Here is a 21,635-nt window from a genome sequence, read left to right as displayed (position 1 = left end):
ATTTGGCTCTCTGTCTGTTAGTTTTGATATATTCCCTAAAACTGCTCTGGATGCACTTAGCTCAGCGATAAAGAAACAAGACTTTATGCTGAAAGGAACAGATTGATGATTATGTGGTTTTCACAATCTATTTTTTGGGTGGTTGCAGTAACACAGGAATGACAAGATGACTCCAGCAAGTCTCTCCAACAAGCCAAGAAATAGTCCAACTCATAACACCAGCGAAGCCACAGACTCTCATTTCAGTTTTAATTAAAAAGCCATCATAAGCCACATAATACGTTTATTAGTGGGACGACTCGGAGAAGCCAGGCTCTCAGTTCCCTCCCTTTTCCAGTTTTAAAGGGGACATGTTGTCCTCCTGTCCAACCTCGTGTTTTTATTCTTGGACTCTCCTAGAGTAGCTTTGCATGATTCACAGTTCAAAATAATCCTTATTTATCTTCTGCTCCTTGGTGCAAACCCTCAGATCACCCACCGTCTGAAACTTTGCTTCTTTGAGTTGAATCCTTATGGCTGGCTGTGCTTCGTCCTCTCTGGATGACAACAGAGAAACATGTCTGCACTAACTATCAGTATCAGTCTGAAGCCTTGATCTCACCAGGATTACGTTCACAGATTCAAACCTCAAACACTGTGAGCACGGACAGGTGAGGAACACTCGGTATCTCTTCATCATGGCACCTGTTCATGAGTGGGATATATTAGGGAGCAAGTGGTCACTTTGGTCCTCAAAGTTGATGTTAGAAGATTGTGGTGATGGAAAGGCGTCAGAATACACGGAGCATAGGATCAGGATCTGATCAGGTCTGGACCATGGAGCAGTGGAAAAACCTTGGGTCCTAAAATCCAGTGGGTGTCACGTTCCTAAACGTTGTTGCAGGCTGTGTACAGCCTTTCATGGAGACATGTTGGCTGTTGGCTGTGGCCTCTGTCAGCAGGATAATCCCCCCCTGCTACAAAACAAAAATGTTTCACGAATGGTTTGAGGAGCTTAACGAGTTTGTGGTGCAGACTTGACCCCCCAGATACCCAAATCTCAATCCAATCGTGCATCTGTGGGATGTCCTGGACAAACAAGTCTGAGGATGTGTTGCACTTTGGTGGCAGGTACCACAACTGCAGGTCTACTGGAGTGCAAATCTCGACAGGTCAGGGCTGCTATGGCTGCAAACGGGGGTCCAACACAATGCTAGGCAGGTGGTCACAATGTTTGCCTGATCAGTATATTTTACCCCAGTGTGTGAATGTGAGAGTGGATGAATGGTGGAGTTGTAAAGCGCTTTGTGGGCCCGAAAAGCGCTAAAGAAAAAATGCAATCCATTATTATTAAATCGATATGAACAAAATGTCCACTCCGCCAAATCAAACTTTCTGAACGTTTTGATGTGTTTGAGTGTGAACGCATTAGGATTGGAGTAACTGCTGATGATGACTGAAACTTTGGAGCAGGGGTGGGGGACTCCAGGCCTCGAGGGCCCCTGCAGGTTTTAGACGTGTCCTTGATCCAACACAGCTGATTCAAACAGCTAAATGACCTCCTCAACATGTCTCGAGGTTCTCCAGATGCCTGGTAATGAACTAATCATGTGATTCAGGTGTGTTGACCCAGGGCGAGATCTAAAACCTTTCTCACTCACTATGTGTTAACAGACCTCTCTGCATTGAATCATATCTGTTATTAATCTCTGTCTCTCTTCCACAGCATGTCTTTATCCTGTCTTCCTTCTCTCACCCCAACCAATCACAGCAGATGGCCCCGCCCCTCCCTGAGCCTGGTTCTGCTGGAGGTTTCTTCCTGTTAAAAGGGAGTTTTTCCTTCCCACTGTCGCCAAAGTGCTGCTCATAGGGGGTCATATGATTGTTGGGTTTTTCTCTGTATCTATGAAGCGTCTTGAGGCGACTTTTGTTGTGATTTGGCGCTATATAAATAAAATTGAATTGAATTGAATTGAATTGAATTAAAACCTGCAGGACACCGGCCCTCGAGGCCTGGCGTTCCCCACCCCTGATTTAGAGGGTTATCAAATGTGAAAGAGGGGAAATGCTGGAAACTCTAGTGGTCATGTGCCTGATTGTGGACAAACATGACAATCCACCAGTTCAGTCAAATCAGCAATCCAGTGTTTGAAACTAAACAAATCTGAAAACACAGTTGGTTGTTCCCAGGCCCGGGTTCCCCTACATACTGCAGTCGTTCAAATCTTGTGTGATTTTGATGAATTTTTGATGACTGCACCTAAATCAGTCGGGGCCTTCAGCTTTGAGTTGGGAGTTGTGGAGGTTGATGGATGGGAACGTCTATCCTGAAAGCAGCTGAGATCTCTCTATTCTGTCTGGAGCGAGGACAAATGGACGAGAAGCAAATGTTCCCACTGGGAGAGGAGCGGAGCGCAGTTTTCCTCTTGCAAATTCCTCCAAGAGAGAGGCGGATTAGTTAATCAGCTGCACCTGTTGCACGACTGCTTGGTGGGAACACGCACACATATGCATTTGTGTCCACATCCCCATATGGATGTACCAACACACGTATACACACAGACATGGGAACAGGTCTTTCTGACTGCTCTGCCTCTCTGGAGGTAGCTGAGGTCAGAGTGTTATGCACTGCTCACCAGAAAGAGAGGGACTTTCCACTGCAGAGCGCTCCAGCACAAAATGGTTTATGCATTCATGATGTCATTCTTCAGTGTGTCACAGCACATTTGGAAGACGTTAGTGCTTAAACCGTGCTACAGCCTCGTTTCAGCACATGCATGACACGGCTCAAGTGCATATTCCAGTCGCCCATTTGATGTCGGAAAGAAACATAGATGGAGATAATGGTCCAGGGCGCACAAAAGACTCCCGCTTTGGGCCACATGACAACAAGCCAAAGGAGGAACCGAAGAGGCATATGAATTTGATGATAACATCTCCAAACAGTTGTGCATTTGTTCATGCTCAGACCGAGGGGCTAATGCGGGACAACTCTTTCCTGCCCCCTATTAATCCGATTATCTGATTGGTCATTGTAGTATTTCCCTCGTGAGATTAACATTCCTCTTCTGTTTGACTTGATTGTCACCATCGATTCTGTTCAATACGTTGGGCAACGTGCCGAGAAATTTCCCACAGTGACAATAAAACGTCTGAGGCTGTTAATGTCAGCGTTAGGACCACGAAGCAGGATGCTGGTGACATGCTCGTGAATGTGAGGATTATGTAACATCAGCTGTATATGCATGGCAAGAGCTCGTTTATGCCGCACTGATCACACTGTGAATGTTACGTATGAGATGTGCTCACATGCTGTAAAACAATATTTAAATGTAAAGGAACAACAAATGTCTTCCTGCAGCACAAACATGTGAACCTCTGACAGCAGCGCATTTCCTTCCACTGGGACTGCTTGCTAGCAAAGATGCTAATGCAGAACATCTGGTCCTGCACTGAGCTGCACATTTATTGGAAGCAAAGTTATTATGACGTCATTGAATTCACCAAAGAAAAGTGTGCAAATGTAGAGCGTAGTGCAGCGCGTCTATATTTGGAGAGGAGAGCCCCGTCAGGATAAATGAGGGTGACGTGCTCAGCATCTTGTTTGTCTCTTTACCTGCAGCTCGAGCAACATAAACGGGAGATGGAAAAGGGGGATGTAGGCCTGCTGTGGGTGTGGGTGTGGGTGTGGGTGTGGTGGCTGCAGGATGGTGTCTAACTGAGCATTAAACTCAGCGAGGCGTTTCAGCTGTTAGTGTTGGCCAACAGGCTCTGTGGTTACTACCTAATGTGGTGGTCTGGCCTTCAGGGAGGGGGCTTTTCTCTCTGTCTCATATTTGCTCACTCACACTCCACCCTGTTAACACACACACACACACACACACACACACACACACACACACACACACACACACACACATAAAAGAGCCATACAAAAGTAACTCAGTTTAGTAACACGTCAGTTTTCTGTGCAGTAAATGCGACGTCTCATGGTCCTGGATCATTTTGACCCAACATCCTTTGTTTCCTTGTGTTTCTGTGTCATGTTCATGTGTTCGTGTGGAGTTATTCTCTCGGTCCTAAATGTTTAGTTTATTGGGTTTCCCCTCCTTGTGTTTTATTCCATGTTTTCCCGTCACGTCTGTGCTCCCCTCGTGCTCCTCAGTGTTTTTCTCTCCCCCTCCCGTCTGCGTCTCTGTGTATTTCCTGTTTTATTGTGAAGGTCCGTGTCTTACGGCAGTGTGTTCAGCTTACGTTTCCCCTGTTCTCGCACCTGTGTTGCCCTCCTGTCTCCCGTTCCCTGATTGCTCCTGTGTTTTCTCCCCGGGTCTCTCCATTTTCCTCTGTGCTTCATGTACCTCTGCTCGCCGTCTCCTTGTGTTCAGGTTTGTTGCTTAATTCTTAGTTTCTCCCAGTTTAGGTTATTTCTCACTTCTGTTCTCGCCACCCTCGCTCTTTGCTGTATGTCCCTCTCCATAATAAAGCTCCCTCACATCAGCCTGCATCTTGGCTCCTTACTCATAACCCCACGTCTGCCGTTAAAGCGTGTGCAATAAGACGATTCAGAGAAAAACAGAATTGAAAGAAAAAAGTCAAAAAGCATCTGTTGGCTTATTCATGTAAACAGATTTACCTTAAACAGGCTTTACCTTGTTTTTAAAATGTTACAGGCAAACTGTCTGACAGGTCAAAGGCTCAGTGACCCGTGCATGACAGAAGTTTATGTTAAAGAGTCGTTAAACAGGGATGCTGAAAGACAGAGATAAAAGAGTTATGTGCACTGATGTATGAATAGCAGAGGACGGGGGGCTCTTCATCTAAGGAGCCTTTCTGACACAAGTTTGAGACTGAAATCCCCGTTAGTGCAGTAAAAAGAAGAGCTCAGCTGGATGACCCAGAGGTTGAGATAAGATATGCTCTCAGAGCAGGAAGTTGATGACAATTCAATTCAATTCAATTTTATTTATATAGCGCCAAATCACAACAAAAGTCGCCTCAAGGCGCTTCATAGATACAGAGAAAAACCCAACAATCATATGACCCCCTATGAGCAGCACTTTGGCGACAGTGGGAAGGAAAAACTCCCTTTTAACAGGAAGAAACCTCCAGCAGAACCAGGCTCAGGGAGGGGCGGGGCCATCTGCTGTGATTGGTTGGGGTGAGAGAAGGAAGACAGGATAAAGACATGCTGTGGAAGAGAGACAGAGATTAATAACAAATATGATTCAACACAGAGAGGTCTGTTAATACATAGTGAGTGAGAAAGGTGACTGGAAAGGAAAAACTCAATGCATCATGGGAATCCCCCGGCAGCCTACATCTATTGCAGCATAACTAAGGGAGGATTCAGGGTCACCTGGTCCAGCCCTAACTATATGCTTTAGCAAAAAGGAAAGTTTGAAGCCTAATCTTGAAAGTAGAGATAGTGTCTGTCTCCTGAATGACAGGGACCAAAACCCTCTGCAGGCCAAGAATCATAACGCTGGGGCCAGAGGGGAGGTCGGGGTGGGAACCCCTCTCAAGGCCAAGCAGGACGGACAAGAAAGAGGCAAAATCTGTCACGGAGACAGGCTGTGAGGATGGTAAGCAGGCATCATGTGCAGCAGTGGGAAGGGTCAGGTGGAGCTGACCCTGTGGCATCAGGGACACTGCAGGGGTCAGGCTTGTGTCTGTGACTGAGAGGCCTTCATATCATGATGTCCAGGGAACAGGAAACTGAAGAGGAGCCCATCGGGGAGCACTAGTGTGCACTAGAGCGTGGTGAGGCTGGGATACCTGTGCAGGACAGGTGATGAAGAGCTGGGAGCATGAATGATAGCAGAAGCCAGGGTTTCCTCTGCGTCACCTTCAAAATGATGACTTGGACTGCAGACAGCAGGCTGGAGGTGGCAGGTACAATACGAAGTCCAAGATACTGTGAGTCTTTGACCACCATGGTTAAAATGGCGTGTTCTATAATTACAATGACATTATACACACTTGCACATGCACACGTTTGCCCTGTGCACCTGGATGAGGTTGATTCCTGGGTGACTCTTGGTGACAGCAGAGTAACCTCAGCCTGGGTGACGCTGCTGCTGCTCTGGGCCGGCCGATGCTGCCAGATGTGAGGCAGGTTTTCACAGCTGTGCAGTGACTGAGGCATGGAGCGTATCCAGTAACAACCTGCTCTGGTCTCATGGTCCCTGCAGACTGTGCACCACGTGAAAAGACTGAGACAGAGTTTCTGCTCAGAGACACTTTAAACCAGTGAAAGATGAAACCAGTTCTTTCATTAAAAATACGATTATGAAAGAAGTCATTATGACATAAACACAAAGATAGTGTTGATCTGTCCGTGACGCTGGAAGCATCAGTGAACAGTGAAATACTCTGATGGCAGATTTCGAAGCTTTCAGTGCTTCTCGGGACACTCAGCTATGAACAAGGCTCTCTCTCCAGAGTTCAGCCGAGCTGATTGTAATGTAAATACTTCACACTGTGGCTCATTCCCAGGATGAATACTTTGCTAATGAACTGTCCTTTGGAGCCTTTTGAAGGTCTGCTATAGCACGCTCACATGCTAAAGCAGTGTGTGTGTGATTTGTGATGTGTTTTTAAAGGGGGTGGTGTGAAAGGCTCATGACTCTCGTTCAGTACCGTGTGGATGTGGACCACCCCATTAACTCGTATTTAGACAGCTGACTTAATTTAGACGCCTCTTTTTCTCCTTCATGACATCATGTGACCATTTTACGAAGTGCTCTGAACATAGCTGGGCTCGTTCGTCTGTGGACACGCTCACAGCAGACCTCAGCATGTCGTCTTTATAATAATACCAACAGCTACAACACCACCACATTGTGCTTTTTATTTCCATGACAAACAGATTCACAGGCTTGTGTATTCACATCGAGTATAACAAATGTTCACTGAATACTGGAGGAGTTTAAGTTTAAGGTAGGAACATCATCTACATGCTGTCAATCCGAACATGTAAACTGTTGCAGTTATATAAAAGTTTTAATGTTCATAAAAATATTAATATGATAATAACACAACAAAGGCCATAGCCCTTTGTTTATCCCCTTGATCCGAGTCAGGCGTGCTCGCTGTGCAGAGCTGTGAGCCTCAGCATTATTTTCTAATGCTGAGCCTGGTTCTGCTGGAGGTTTCTTCCTGTTAAAAGGGAGTTTTTCCTTCCCACTGTCGCCAAAGTGCTGCTCATAGGGGGTCATATGATTGTTGGGTTTTTCTCTGTATGTATTATTGTAGGTCTACTGTACTGTTGTGATTTGTTGCTGTTGAACTGAATCTCTCCTGCGTACTTTAGGCTGTTGCTGTGATTTCACCCTCACAAAAGTCTAAAATAAAGTCATAGCAATAATAAAATTATTACCATAACAATCATAACTGTGAACTGCTGCTCATCTGTGAACATGTGTACATTTCATTACTGTGAGATTTTGCCAAACGCATCTCTGAGCCTAGATCTGATATTTAATGTTAACACCCATTTAAAGTATTTAAACTCTTAAGATTACCCAACGTCTTCAGACTCTTGCTCTTTATTCTTCTACAGATGCAGATTGTGCAGCCACAATCATCCACAGTCCCACAACCTGTCATCACTGCAAGAAAGGGCATGGCCCAGACCCAGGGTGAAATCCCATCTGCACCATGAAAAGATGTGTCACTCCCACCGTACACCTCACTGCCGCCTCACTTTTCTTTAAATATGCTACGCTGCTCTTACAGTACTCACGTCTGAGCCCCTCGACTGGCTCAGTGCAGCACATCTGTCTGTAAGTCACAGAGACACAGTGCAGCTCTTTCCAAGCTTCTCATCAGGAGCACTCTTTCACCTCTCATCTTGACTTCATACAGTCAGTAAAACTAATGTCTCTGAAGTTTGTACAGCTTTGTTCTTTATTCTTGAAAAAGATTTCTCCTCTCGTCAGATGAGAAAACGTTGACAGAAACTCTGCTGACTGCTGTTTTCATGACTCGGCTAATGAGCAGTGATCTTATTGGCACAGCTGAAGCAACCTGACATCACGACAGTGCGTGGACGCGCTGGTCCACCGTGTCCATTTCACTCTTTGCTTCTCCAAAATGTCAAACAGACACACGTGCAGGATTAACAGCAGAGGGAGATATTTTATTCTAATGATGGGAAAGTGTTTAAACAGACATTATTAACACATTTACATGTGTTTACACATAAGTATTGCAACTTCAGGAGCGGGACCACGCCTCCAAACACGCTCCTCCCGGTTCTCATCTATATAAGTTCCCCCAGTTCTTCAAGCTGTTCGTTCTCGTTTACATGCTCCTCCCTTTTCCATTCTTTAACTTCTTCACTTCTGTTGAGGACACGGCGATCTGCCAGGCCCGGGAGCCGCCGCCAGTCCCCTTCGAGGCCTTCCCCAAACTGCAGCTCATGTCCAAGCCGTTCACCTTTACCTGCTAAAAAGCTGTCAAACCTCAATGAGGAAGTGGGCCCAGCCAGTGAAATACGTTTTTTGTTCACTACTAACTGGCTTTAAATGTATCATCTCCTCCTGCTGGTGATGCAAGTTTTGCATGCGTGTCCATTTCATAATTTGGACTAGCAAAGCTTGAAGTGGACACGGTGGACCGCTGTGTCTACTGCACATGGGTTGGCTTATTCTTCCTCATCTTCATAACTCTGCAACTTCGTCCTTGCTAGCTCCTCTCCTCTCTTCTGTCTTCCTGTTCGATCCAACCTGCTCTGTTAGTGTTCTTTCCTTCCTCCCATTGCAGTGTTGGTCACCAGGGTTCGTTTGATTTCCTTCAGGAAACTCTACAGATTCTACCTCACAGACCTTGAGATTATTTTTGTTGTGATTTAGTGATACATAAATAAAAGTGAACTGAATGGAAATAGTATTAGCCTAGATTATATACGGGAATATATGCAGCTAAAGAAATATCTCTGACATTCTCCGGGCTGAGCTGGACAAACTGTGAAGGTTCACACAACATGAAGGCAGGAAAACAACTACAAGGAGACAAAATTCAACCGTAGAAAGGTGCAAAAACTACAAGAAAACACAAGTGGGCCTCAAAGAGATGCAACAAAACTACAAAGAGATAGAAAGTAATATCAGAGACCGGGAAAGGAATTGAGAATTCCCAGTAGTCTAATTCCTTGAAATGTGTAGTCTGCTTACCTATTGGTCCCAATTCCCAGTTCCAGTTGCATTTGTGCTGCAATCAGCTGATTTACAAAGGAAGAAAATACTGGCTCAGCTTGGTTATGGACATTACTTTGATTTCTTCTGCAGAACATGATGGTAAAGTGTAAACTGTGTAAAAGACAGAAACAACCACATTATGCTCCCAACAAGAACTTTGTAAGCATCTGCACAAACAGCATGCTCAGGCTAAGCCAAGAACCCAGAGTGATGTCAAAGCTGAGCCAGCAGACACACCTCCAACTTCAACAGGTAACTGATGAGCAGTCAGGCTGCAGCCGCTTTCCACATGTTCAGTGAGTCAAAGTAAAACCACTGAGGTGATCGCTGTGACAATTTTCACTTTGTGTTCATACCCAGTGTTGGGAAGGTTACTTTTAAAATGTATTCCATTACAGATTACAGATTACATGCCCCAAAATGTATTCTGTAACGTATTCCGTTACGTTACTCAATGAGAGTAATGTATTCTGAATACTTTGGATTACTTAATATATTATCATGCTGTTTACAACTACATGAATGTACTATTGCTGTGATTTATTACTGTTACTGAAGGTCCGCGGCTCCGAACCGTAGTAAAGGGACCTCTGGCTAATACGGTGGGTTCTGTGTCGGCTCGTAGCCGAAAACTAGCTTTACTTTGTTGTCTGGGTCAACTTTGCTAGCAGAGACAGAGAGAGGCGTTGAAAGGCTGCTCCAACAGAACTTATTGTTTTGGAGGAAAACACGAACACGGTGTACAGTCGAGTCTTAATAGCTTACTTACAACTGGGCTCGTCAGGCTCTCTTCTTGGCTGCAGTGGTTATTATTATATTTACATGCTTCCAGCTCCCGTTTCTGCTCGATGACAGCTCAACACCGGTACATGTACTCCATTACTCCCCAACACTGTTCATACCTCAGTACTAAAGTAAAACATCATGTGTCCTGGTCAGGATAAGGATTTGTGTTGTTGTGTGGGCCTGTAGGTTTATACTGGTAAATGATATACTGGTAGCTTCAGGTCATTTTACAGAGAAACACAAAGTAAAGGAATGAGTAGTGTAACAAGTTACTTTCTCCTGTTATTAAGTAATGTACTGCATTACTTGTGTAATTACTTTTTTTGAATAATGACCCGGCAGCACGGTGGCACGGTGGTTACTGTTGCTGCACAGCAAGAAGGTCCTGAGTTCAATTCCACCATCAGGTCTTTCTGTGTGGAGTTTGCATGTTCTCCCCGTGTTTGCGTGGGTTCCCTCCGGGTACTCCGGCTTCCTCCCACCGTGGGGAGCTGCAGCTTGTGGGGATAGGTTAATTGGATAATCCAAATTGCCACTAGCTGTGAATGTGAGAGCGAATGGTTGTCTGTCCCTGTGTGTTAATCCTGCGACAGACTGGCGACCTGTCCAGGGTGTACCCCGCCTCTCGCCCTATGACAGCTGGGATAGGCTCCACTGCCCCCCGCGACCCTGAAAAGGAGAAGCGGAAGCGAATGGATGGATAATGACCCCCAGCACTGATGACAACAAAGAGAAAGTCTACCTCCAAAATGCACAAACATTTGACCACAGAGCAAACGCCTGATAGGCACAGATGTAACGATGATGGCGACTCAAAGTGGAGCCACTAAATAATAATAATAATAATAATAATAATGGATTGCATTTATATAGCACTTTTCAAGGCACCCAGAGCACTTAACAATGCCACTATTCATTCACTCTCACATTCACACACTGGTGGAGGCAGCTACAGTTGTAGGCACAGCTGCCCTGCAGACTGACAGAAGCGAGGCTGCCATATCGCACCATCGGCCCCTCTCGAATAAGAGAATCGATAAGTGAATCAGAATAATGAGAATCCCTAAATTCTTATTAAATCCTGTTCCAACGCAGAGAGAAGCAAAATAACTAAACACAGACTAGACACAAAGTTAAGATTTAACAAGTGAACACAAATGAAAAAACAACTGCAAAGAGTCACAAAGTTTTTAATTGGTCACAATTCTTTGAGTCTGATATGGAAAAGAATGCAGACATATACAGGATCATAGACATGTTTTAGTGGGTCAGAGTGGGTCAGAGTGGTCAGAGTGGGTCAGTGATGACAGTGTTTCCTTGCGTTTCCGTCCCAGTGCAGCTAAAGAAACACCTCAGCACAAGGTGTGGAGCTGCAGCTCCTCTCACCTCTGTTTGACGCAGCCAATGAGGAGAGCTGTTTTTATATACGCATGATTAAAAACCTGATTCAGTAACAGTGATAAAACTATATGCTGGCTTTGTACGCACTGTGAAACACCGTGTATACATCCTACACTGGCATTTGGAAAAGTATGAAGTTTTGATGACCTGCTGGCTGGATGAGTAATGGCCAGTGTAACATTACACACGTAATGCAGCACACACAGGGCATTGTGTGTTAATGTGCTCTTATTCATTCAATCTAATATTCAGAGCTAATGTGTCCCCAACAGCATTAGCCTTGTTGCTTCTTCTCCGGGGACTTGTTAGCGCTGCAGCTCACATCTTTGAAAAACATTTACACAATGTTTCAGCGTATCAGGTGACGGGAGGATTTCAGTCATGTGTTGAGTAAAGGTGGACGCCATCATCTTATTAAAAACAACAACACACCGCATCAGTGATGTCATCATGAAAAAACGTCTTTTTGTGTTTCTGACGTCTCAAAAGGAGAAGGTGAGCTCACTTTCATCATTGGAGCTCTTTCACATATAAACCCCTGCAGGGAGCAGAAACAGTGCAGATAATTAATGACTTGCTCATTACTTAGAGTTTTTTTTTTCAAATACTGTATAAGAAGACCAAACTGCAAACGTGAACACAGATTTTAACTAACTGAAGCCTTTCATCGAACAAACAAACACACTGGTCCTCTCTGTGCACACGTGGCAGCACTGCTGCTGTTCATGTTTAACAAATCAAACTGCAGAGTTTGTGAGTCTGTCACTGAGTAACACAGTCGCAGCGTGTTTGTGCTCTCTGCTCATGTCGCCTTCATATTAAATCATTTTTGGCTTTTTAAAGAAGTTATTTTAACATTTCATTCGACAACAAACAAAAAAGTCACTTCAAAAAACAAACTGCGTTATTTCTTCATGTCAGCAAGTAGGCCTGACGTGGGCCGCAAGTGGCCCCCGGGCCGCGAGTTTGAGACCCCTGTCCTAGAACATTTAAAAATATATAACCTTAAAAATCACACTTCTTTTAAAAATATGTTCAGTATTGTATTTCATTTGGCAGCCATGTAGTGAAGGCTCATTTCTTTCTCTTTCTCACTGTCTGCTCCACACGTCGCTCTTTATTTACTCTGTAAAGCAGTTGTTGTTGTGAATTTGCACTATTTAATTAAAACTGGACTTAAACTGAATTAACAAATTAACCAAAGTCATTAATGTTTAATCCCCAGCATTAAATTTCAAGGATAAGTAAGGCTCTTTGGTTACAATGTAAACTCTGTCAGGTCTACTTTCCAGTTCAGGAATGCGCCAAAACTGCATTACATCACTGAGGATGATGATGGATAAGGCCCATAATCAGCTACCAGCAAGCCTAAAAGCACTGCAGGCTTTCTTGAATGTCTGACCAAAGTAAACTTTATACCACTCGGAGAGTGAAAGTGTCTCTCGTCTGTTTGTCAGAGTAGTTGTGTATTTGATCTGAGTGAACACACCAACACTTGACAGTTCACAGGAATGACTCGGGCTGAAACCTACCAGGACCTCTAATGTGGTCCAGACAGCAGACTAAACATGTTGAGGCTGTGCTGCCTTATAATGAAGGCAGAGCAGCTACAGGAGGCTACATGTGTATTATTGTTGAGTTAAACAACGCTGAACAGGAGCAAGTTCAAAGTTCAGGACTCAGATTAAAATGAGCTAACTGAGGAGAAACCAGTTTTGCTTTTACCAGCTCCCAGTTCAAAAGCCTGCTGGTGGAACTGGTGGCTTGACAGACACGAGGTATATACAGGTGAGAGCTTTCAGGTAAGGCTTTGCCGACCCGGCCTTTCACCAGCTGAGACATCTCAAATATATGTATACACAGCAGAGCTGAGCAGCTGCTCTCCTGCTCCCACATGTGTACAAACTGTTGTTAAAAAGAGGGAATGCTACAACTTTTGCTGCGACAGGGTCGTGTTGCTGTCATCAGATTCTCAGTGATGTCACTTCCTGTTTTCTATGTAAATAAAATATGGGTTCATGTTATTCATCTGTTTTTCTTTACATTTTACACAATGACACAACTTTTTTGGAAGAAGAGCGATCAGCTGCATTTTTCCTGTTAGATGTTAGTCAGAGCCACACACACACACACACACACACACACACACACACACACACACACACACACACACACACACACAGTAAATTAGATTGCAGCAGACACTTTCTGTACGTTTTATGACTGTTTCTGATTGTGTAAGTCAAGTTAATGTGACATGAAACGACCTATTTCACAGTCTGCTACACGTATTGTGTAACAGTCTCATTTGCTGGGATGGTGGGGAAAAACAGACAGAGGAGCAAAAACCTTGAAACCGGAGAAAAATATTTTCCTTCAGCATGACATCAACACAGCAGAGTGTTTCCCCTTCGGGAGCTGTGAGTAAGTGGGCAGGTGAGCGCACGCATCCCTGCAGCCCCCAGCCCTCACCATCTCTTCAGCCCGACAACATCTGTCAGCAGACCCTGCTCCCTGCAGCCAACAGCACCCCCATCGGCAGGTTGCTATGGTACTGAGACACACTGGGTGGAAACAGTGTAGCCGTGCTGAGCAGTGTTTGCACATTTCAGGCGCGGGTATTACCTAAGTCAACACTGAGGAGATGACGAAGAAAAGCTAAACATCACATCTTGTTCTCACTGAGCTTTACTTGGTTTAACTCCAGGTAGTTCTTTGTGGATCAACACAGCATTTACAATGTTACTGTTTTTAGTTGTTACTGTTACTGTTACAATGTTACTGTTTTTAGTTGTTACTGTTACTGTTACAATGTTACTGTTTTTAGTTGTTACTGTTACAATGTTACTGTTTTTAGTTGTTACTGTTACTGTTACAATGTTACTGGTTTTAGTTGTTACTGTTACAATGTTACTGTTTTTAGTTGTTACTGTTACTGTTACAATGTTACTGGTTTTAGTTGTTACTGTTACTGTTACAATGTTACTGTTTTTAGTGAGAAACTAAAGTCAGGAGAGGAACACGTGTTCGATAACAACTACATTTAAATGTTTTAGTTTGTTTATTGTTATTAATGTCATAAACAGAGATGGGCAGTAATGTGTAATCTGATTACTTTTTTCAAGTAACGAGTAAAGTAAGAGATTACTATTGCAATAAAGTAATCAGATTACTATTACTAAAGCAGCACGCTGCGTTACTGCGTTACTAAACTGTGATTTTGTTTGTGAGCGTCTCATGACAGTGACGTGCGAGCGTGCGGCGTCCGTGGCAGCAAAAGACGTGTGCAGATCAACAATGGATAACATGGAGTGATGGAGAGAGTACGACCGTGCGGCGTTTACAGCGTGGAAGTAATCACATTACTTTGAGTTTGATTCTGTAAAAAGTGACACAAACATTAGCGTCTGCTGCTCACTCTGCTCACTCTGCAGAAAACGTCTTTCTACAGCAAAAAATTAAACTTCAAATCTGAGCGAGCGGCGAGCACGCTGCCACGGCAACGTGACATTCACAGAGAAACCCCCGGACCCCCCCACTGACATGACCGCTGTGGGCAAACCTCCATCCGCCCCACTCCTGCTAAACAGGTGACAGTAGATTTAAGAGCTGCTGAGTCTTTGATTTTATTTTTACTGTGTTTTACTTGCATCTACTTGAAAGCGTGCAAACACAAAACATGATTTTATTTTATCTGCTGGAACATGCAGACAACAGGTTTCAATGTTAAACACGTTTATTCCAGCCGGAGAACGTTGCAAATAATTTAAGTTTTGTTTGATTTGCATAAAGTTAAAAGATTAAAACTCATAAAAAAATTAAACAGACTTTTTCACTTGATTCAGTTTTATATGATGCAAATACAGAAAAAAAGAATTGGGCTGAAAGGTCTGTTGCTTTGTTACATATTCAGGTTGTGTATCTTTAAAAAAAAGTAACTAAGTATAAAGTAACTAATTACTTTTGAAAATAAGTAATCAGTAAAGTAACAGTATTAGTTTCTTGGAGAAGTAATCAGTAATTAGTAACTAATTACTATTTTAAGTAACTGGACCAACACTGGTCCTGATCACATTATTACTGTAAATGTAATCCGGCTCCTGCTGTTTCCTTCAGTTTCTGCTCTCATGAAGCTATGTTATTCTTAGTTAATCTTCTAGCTGAAGAGCCTCCACAGCTCTGCAGTCTCACATCAGATGGTTAAATATGGTTTCCACATAGACCAATGACAGGGAGGGGGGGTCACAGTGCAGAGCCACACCACTGAGTATAAACTACGTCTTGCTTTGACTCAAGGATCCTTATTGAACAGTGGATTTGTTCTGAAAAACATATAATATTCATAATATTGTCATGGTCGGACGGTCCATCCCGGGGGGCGACCTGCCTGTGTGTGTGTGTTTCTCTCTCTCTCCTCCTCCCCTACCCAGTGGCTGACACACCTGCACCTAATTTGCCACCCAGCTGTCACTGATCATCCTTCGTTGTGGGCTGAGGTATTTAACTGTGTGTCCAGATGGCAGTCGACGCTGGATTGTACTGGAAGCTTGGTAGTGAAGTGTTTGTTGACTTGTAGCTTAGCCTTAGCCGGCTAGCCCCCTCACTTGGTGTTTTTGCTCATTTGTAGGAGGAAAAGATACAGAGCTGGAGGTTGAAGAGAAGGAGCCTGTGGGGTTAAGCTATTGGAGGAGAACACACACTTGGATGTCACTTTGGGAACTCACCTGCACACCACTGGGAGTTTGGAGAAGATCACCGTTGGACTTTGCACTTCACTTTGTGTTTTGAAACTGTTTTTTGGGCACTGTAAATAAACGCACTGTGTACTTTGCACCCAGAGCTCCGCGACTGAGTCTGCATTTTTCCATTATCCGTGACAGAACAATCCAGCCAGCAATGGACTCAGCGGACTCAACCCCCGTCCAGCGCGAGCTCGCGCTTCAAGCTGAACGGTTGGAGCGGCATGAAAAGATGCTGCAGCATGTGGCCGAGGAGCAGTCCGCGCTACTACAGGTGGTATCTGAACTGAAAGGTATGTTGCTTGCTACACCTAGAGCACCCGTTCAACCACCAGAGCCCCCTGCACAACCACCAGTGGAGCTTCTAAATCTAGCAGCGGCCTGTCCCCTTCCTCCATCTCCACCTCCCCCTCAGCGAGAACACACGTTGCCTGTACCTGAAAAATTCAGTGGAGAGTTGGACAAAAGCCGGGGATTTTTGACTCAATGTTCTCTAATTTTTAGGCAGCAGACTCGAGCTTATGCCCCTGATATTGCCAAGATCACCCTCATGGTGGAGCTCATGACCGGACGAGCACTACTATGGGCTCAAGCAGTCCTGAGCGCACAACCCTCCATCTCATATAGTGATTTTTTTGAGCAAATTTCGGTGTGTGTTTGACAAAGGATCTAACCCTGACAGTGCTGCTCATCGCATGTTTACTTTAAAGCAGGGCCGGCGGAGCGTGGCAGATTTCTCCGTGGACTTTTGGATCCTGGCCAAGGAGACGGGCTGGGAGGAAAAGGCGCTCCGAGGAGCATTCCTAAACGGCTTAAATGAGAATGTCAAACGTGAGTTGGCCACTAAAGAGCTTCCTAAATTGTTAAGTGCCCTGGTTAACATGTGTATAAGTCTAGACGACCATATGCGGGAGTTTGGCAGGCGGACTGGAGATGGGCGACGGTCAGTAGGGGGTGTAGGAGTTCCGACTGGACTCCCGTCTCTCGAGTGGAGAGAGGAGGGACCGGACTCACCTGCTGACGAGGAGCAACCCATGCAGCTGGGACGGACTAAATTCACCCGGAGCAGAAGACAACTGGTGGGTGAGTGTTTTGTGTGCGGGAAGAAGGGGCATTTTGCGGACGCCTGTCCGTCACGGCTAAAAGACTCAGCCCGTCAGTAAAGGTGGGGATACTGACGGGTGCGCCGGTGAATACATTCCTCCACCTCAGCTGCCCCGCTAAATTACGGTTTCTTTCCCGCACCCATTCTTGTGATGCACTAATAGACTCGGGAGCTGAACAAAGTTTTTTGGATGAGGCTTTGGCCAACAAGATGGGTTTGCCTGTTGTTCCTCTCCCTGAAACGCTCAAGGTGTCAGCGCTTAATGGCAGGCCTTTAGCTGCTGTCACTCACCGCACTCAAGAAATCACACTCACTCTCTCCGGCAATCACACTGAACAGATGTTCCTGTTTCTCTTCAAGGCACCTGACACACCCTTAGTTTTGGGATTCCCCTGGCTCCAGCGACACAATCCACAGATCGATTGGGCCAAGGGATGTATCGTGGGGTGGAGCACCCATTGCCATGAGCAGTGTTTACGCTCTGCAGTGCCGGGTTGCATGTCAGACGACCCTGCGGGGCCGCCCACTCGCCCCGACTTGTCAACCGTGCCCGCCGAATATCATGATCTAGGTCGAGTCTTTAGCAAAGAAGACTCGACCTAGATCGCCCCAATCGCTGCCCCCCCACCGTCCGTACGACTGTGGGATTGATTTGCTCCCAGGCGCCCCCTTGCCCACTAGCCGACTCTACAGTATCTCGAAACCTGAGCGCGAGTCTATGGAGCGCTACATTACCAACTCCCTGGCAGCAGGCATCATCCGTCCCTCCACCTCTCCCTTGGGTGCAGGCTTCTTTTTTGTTGAAAAGAAAGACACGACCCTGCGCCCCTGCATTGACTATCGGGGACTGAACAAGATCACTATCAAAAACAAATATCCTCTACCTCTGCTCGCCTCAGCTTTTGAACTCCTTCAAGGAGCCACCCATTTCACCAAACTTGATCTCCGCAATGCTTATCACCTGGTCCGCATCCGCGAGGGGGACGAGTGGAAGACGGCCTTCAACACCCATCTGGGCCACTTCGAGTACCTGGTAATGCCGTTCGGACTCACTAACGCCCCTGCCGTTTTCCAAGCCCTGGTAAATGACGTTCTACGAGATTTTTTGAACCACTTCGTGTTTGTTTACCTTGACGACATTCTGATTTTCTCCAGATCCAGAGCTGAGCATGTTAAGCACGTGAGACTGGTGTTGCGCCGCCTGCTGGAGAATCGGCTGTTTTGTAAAGCGGAGAAGTGTGAGTTTCATGCCTCAACTGTCTCTTTTCTGGGTTTCATCATTGAACAGGGCCGGTTGCGAGCGGACCCGGCTAAGGTCAAAGCTGTGTTGGAGTGGCCTGTGCCCGGCACCCGGAGGAAGTTGCAAAGTTTTCTGGGATTCAGCAACTTCTACAGACGTTTCATCCGGGACTTCAGTAAGGTAGCACTGCCTCTCACACAACTTACATCACCCAAACAGCCGTACCTGTGGTCTCCAGCAGCTCAGCAAGCATTCGACCGTCTCAAGAGTCTGTTTGCCTCGGCCCCCATCCTGGCCCAAGCTGACCTCGCCCTGCCGTTCGTGGTGGAAGTGGACACTTCTGATTCAGGAGTTGGGGCAGTTCTCTCTCAGCGCAAGGAAGGTAAACTACACCCCTGTGCATTTTTCTCCCGTCGGCTCACTCATGCTGAAAGGAATTACGACGTGGGCGACCGGGAGCTTCTTGCCATCAAGTTGGCGCTGGAGGAGTGGCGGCACTGGTTGGAGGGGAGCGAACATCCTGTTATCGTGTGGACCGACCACAAGAACCTCGCCTACCTCCAAGCGGCTAAGCGCCTGAACGCCCGACAGGCCAGGTGGGCATTGTTTTTTGCACGGTTTAACCTAACCATTACCTACAGGCCCGGGTCCCGGAATACAAAACCAGACGCCTTGTCACGCCAGTTCGCGCCAGACGCGGACCCCGAGGAGAAGGAGAGGCCCATCCTGCCGGCCTCATGCATTGTGGGGACCCTCACCTGGGAGATAGAAAGGGTGGTCCGAGATGCTCAGCGACAAGATCCCGACCCCGGCACCGGTCCAGCAGGTAGATTGTACGTTCCCTCAGCGGTCAGGGGTAAGGTCATCCACTGGGCACACACCGCACGGTTTACCTGCCATCCGGGCAGGAACCGTACTGTCACCTTTTTACAAAGACTGTTTTGGTGGCCCTCTCTCTCTCTCAGGACATCCGGGAGTATGTGGCCGCATGTCCTGTGTGCGCCCGAAATAAGACGTCCAACTCCCCTCCATCGGGACTCCTCAGACCACTGCCTGTCCCCAGACGGCCGTGGTCGCACGTCGCTCTGGACTTCATCACTGGCCTCCCTCCGTCCTCTGGTAAAACTGTTATACTCACCATCATTGACCGTTTTTCTAAGGCTGCCCATTTTGTTGCCCTTACCAAACTTCCCACCGCTCTAGAGACTGCCCAGCTCTTGACCCAGCATGTTTTCCGCCTTCACGGCATTCCTCTGGACATTGTTTCTGACCGTGGACCCCAGTTCACCTCTCGAGTGTGGAAGATGTTTTGTACCGAGCTGGGGGTCCAGGTCAGCCTGTCTTCTGGTTTCCACCCGCAGACTAATGGGCAGACTGAGCGAGCGAACCGGGAGCTGGAGGCCATGCTGCGCTGCATCGTTTCCTCCAACCAGTTGTCGTGGAGTGAGCAGTTGGCGTGGGCCGAATATGCCCATAACTCTAGCACGTCGGCCGCTACGGGTGTCTCTCCCTTTGAAGCATCCCTGGGGTATCAACCCCCACTCCTCTCCATCACGGAAGGAGAGGTGGCCGTACCTTCCGTGCAACATCACATGAGGCGCTGTCGACGGATCTGGCAGGCGACTCGAGCGGCCCTACTGCGTACGAGTGCACAAAACAAGAGACTGGCTGACCGCCGCCGCGTCCCTACACCGGCCTATCGGGTGGGCCAGCAGGTATGGCTTTCCTCTAGGAACATCACTCTGCGGACTGAGTCCAAGAAGCTGGCCCCCCGGTTCCTTGGACCCTTTTCTGTGCAAGCCGTCCTGAATCCAGTGACTGTCCGACTGGCCCTCCCGCGCAACATGAAGGTACACAACGTGTTTCATGTTTCTCAAATTAGGCCGGTCCGGACCAGCCCGTTGTGCCCGCCTCCCGGGCCCCCGCCACCCGCCCGGGATATCGCTGGCGCTCCGGCGTACTCCATTACTCGCATAATGGACGCCAGGCGCCGCGGTAGGGGCTTCCAGTTTTTGGTGGATTGGGAGGGGTACGGTCCGGAAGAGCGTTCCTGGGTGCCGCGGTCTGCAATTCTCGATCACGGTATGGTGAGAGAGTTCCGCCGTCGGCACCCTGACAAGTTTCGTAGGTCGCCGGTGGCTCCCGTTAGAGGGGGGGTACTGTCATGGTCGGACGGTCCTTCCCGGGGGCCAACCTGCCTCTGTGTGTGTGTGTGTGTGTGTGTTTCTCTCTCTCTCTCTCTCTCCTCCTCCCCTACCCAGTGGCTGACACACCTGCACCTAATTTGCCACCCAGCTGTCACTGATCATCCTTCGTTGTGGGCTGAGGTATTTAACTGTGTGTCCAGATGGCAGTCGACGCTGGATTGTACTGGAAGCTTGGTAGTGAAGTGTTTGTTGACTTGTAGCTTAGCCTTAGCCGGCTAGCCCCCTCACTTGGTGTTTTTGCTTATTTGTAGGAGGAAAAGATACAGAGCTGGAGGTTGAAGAGAAGGAGCCCGTGGGGTTAAGCTATTGGAGGAGAACACACACTTGGATGTCACTTTGGGAACTCGCCTGCGCACCACTGGGAGTTTGGAGAAGATCACCGTTGGACTTTGCACTTCACTTTGTGTTTTGAAACTGTTTTTTGGGCACTGTAAATAAACGCACTGTGTACATTGCACCCAGAGCTCCGCGACTGAGTCTGCATTTTTCCATTATCCGTGACAAATATATAATATAAGATTACACTCTGTTTTTGTTGCTTTCAGAGGCATGAGCTGGAAAGGAAAATGCTTCATATGAAATTCATTAGCGCCGCATAATAGAAGCCAAGTGTGATGACACTTCCTGCAACTGCCCAGACAATTCTGATTTAAAAACACATAAAGAGGCTTGCGAGAATACACCGATGACACAAATGGCAGGAAAGCCTAATTAATCTTATTTCACCTGAAATTAAATCATGAATCATGAATGAATCTGCTTTTATACTGTCTGGAAATGACAGGCTACCCAGCACCACAGCTTTACTCACTAAAGGTGAAGCGCAGCTTCGCTGAAGAGAAGATGGTTTGCTGTCCTTTCTGCTAGTTTTTCTGTGTCAGCACTGTTTCCATGTCAGAAATAGTGCTGACACAGAAATCTAATCAGCCTTGGACTTCTAAGGCTTTTACGATTGTACAATCATTAACCTTAACACTA

At 46.5% G+C, this 21,635-nt stretch overlaps 1 protein-coding gene across 1 annotated transcript; it reads left to right on the top strand.

Annotated features, from left to right (window-relative positions):
- Positions 1 to 16,262: 16,262 nt before the first annotated feature.
- On the top strand, positions 16,263 to 21,133 carry LOC146504546 (uncharacterized). Its single transcript, XM_085131078.1, has 4 exons — positions 16,263 to 16,561; positions 16,610 to 16,754; positions 16,816 to 17,184; positions 17,782 to 21,133. The coding sequence occupies exons 1-4, from the start codon at positions 16,263 to 16,265 to the stop codon at positions 19,651 to 19,653; spliced, it is 2,685 nt and encodes an 894-aa protein (XP_084987204.1). The 3' UTR covers positions 19,654 to 21,133.
- The last annotated feature ends 502 nt before the right edge of the window (positions 21,134 to 21,635 follow it).

The sequence above is a fragment of the Neolamprologus multifasciatus genome, chromosome 14 (assembly GCF_963576455.1).
Source record: "Neolamprologus multifasciatus chromosome 14, fNeoMul1.2, whole genome shotgun sequence".
Taxonomy (NCBI): domain Eukaryota; kingdom Metazoa; phylum Chordata; class Actinopteri; order Cichliformes; family Cichlidae; genus Neolamprologus; species Neolamprologus multifasciatus.
This window is presented reverse-complemented; position numbering and strand designations above follow the sequence as displayed.

What these genes read in the sequence shown, in the direction of transcription:
- LOC146504546 (XM_085131078.1), top strand. Translation starts at nt 16,263, where the DNA reads ATGGACTCAGCGGACTCAACCCCCGTCCAGCGCGAGCTCGCGCTTCAA. An exon ending in ATTTTTTTGAGCAAATTTCG is followed by an intron (nt 16,755 to 16,815) that starts GTGTGTGTTTGA and finishes TTTACTTTAAAG; the next exon opens with CAGGGCCGGCGGAGCGTGGC. An exon ending in CCCGGAGCAGAAGACAACTG is followed by an intron (nt 17,185 to 17,781) that starts GTGGGTGAGTGT and finishes ATCATGATCTAG; the next exon opens with GTCGAGTCTTTAGCAAAGAA.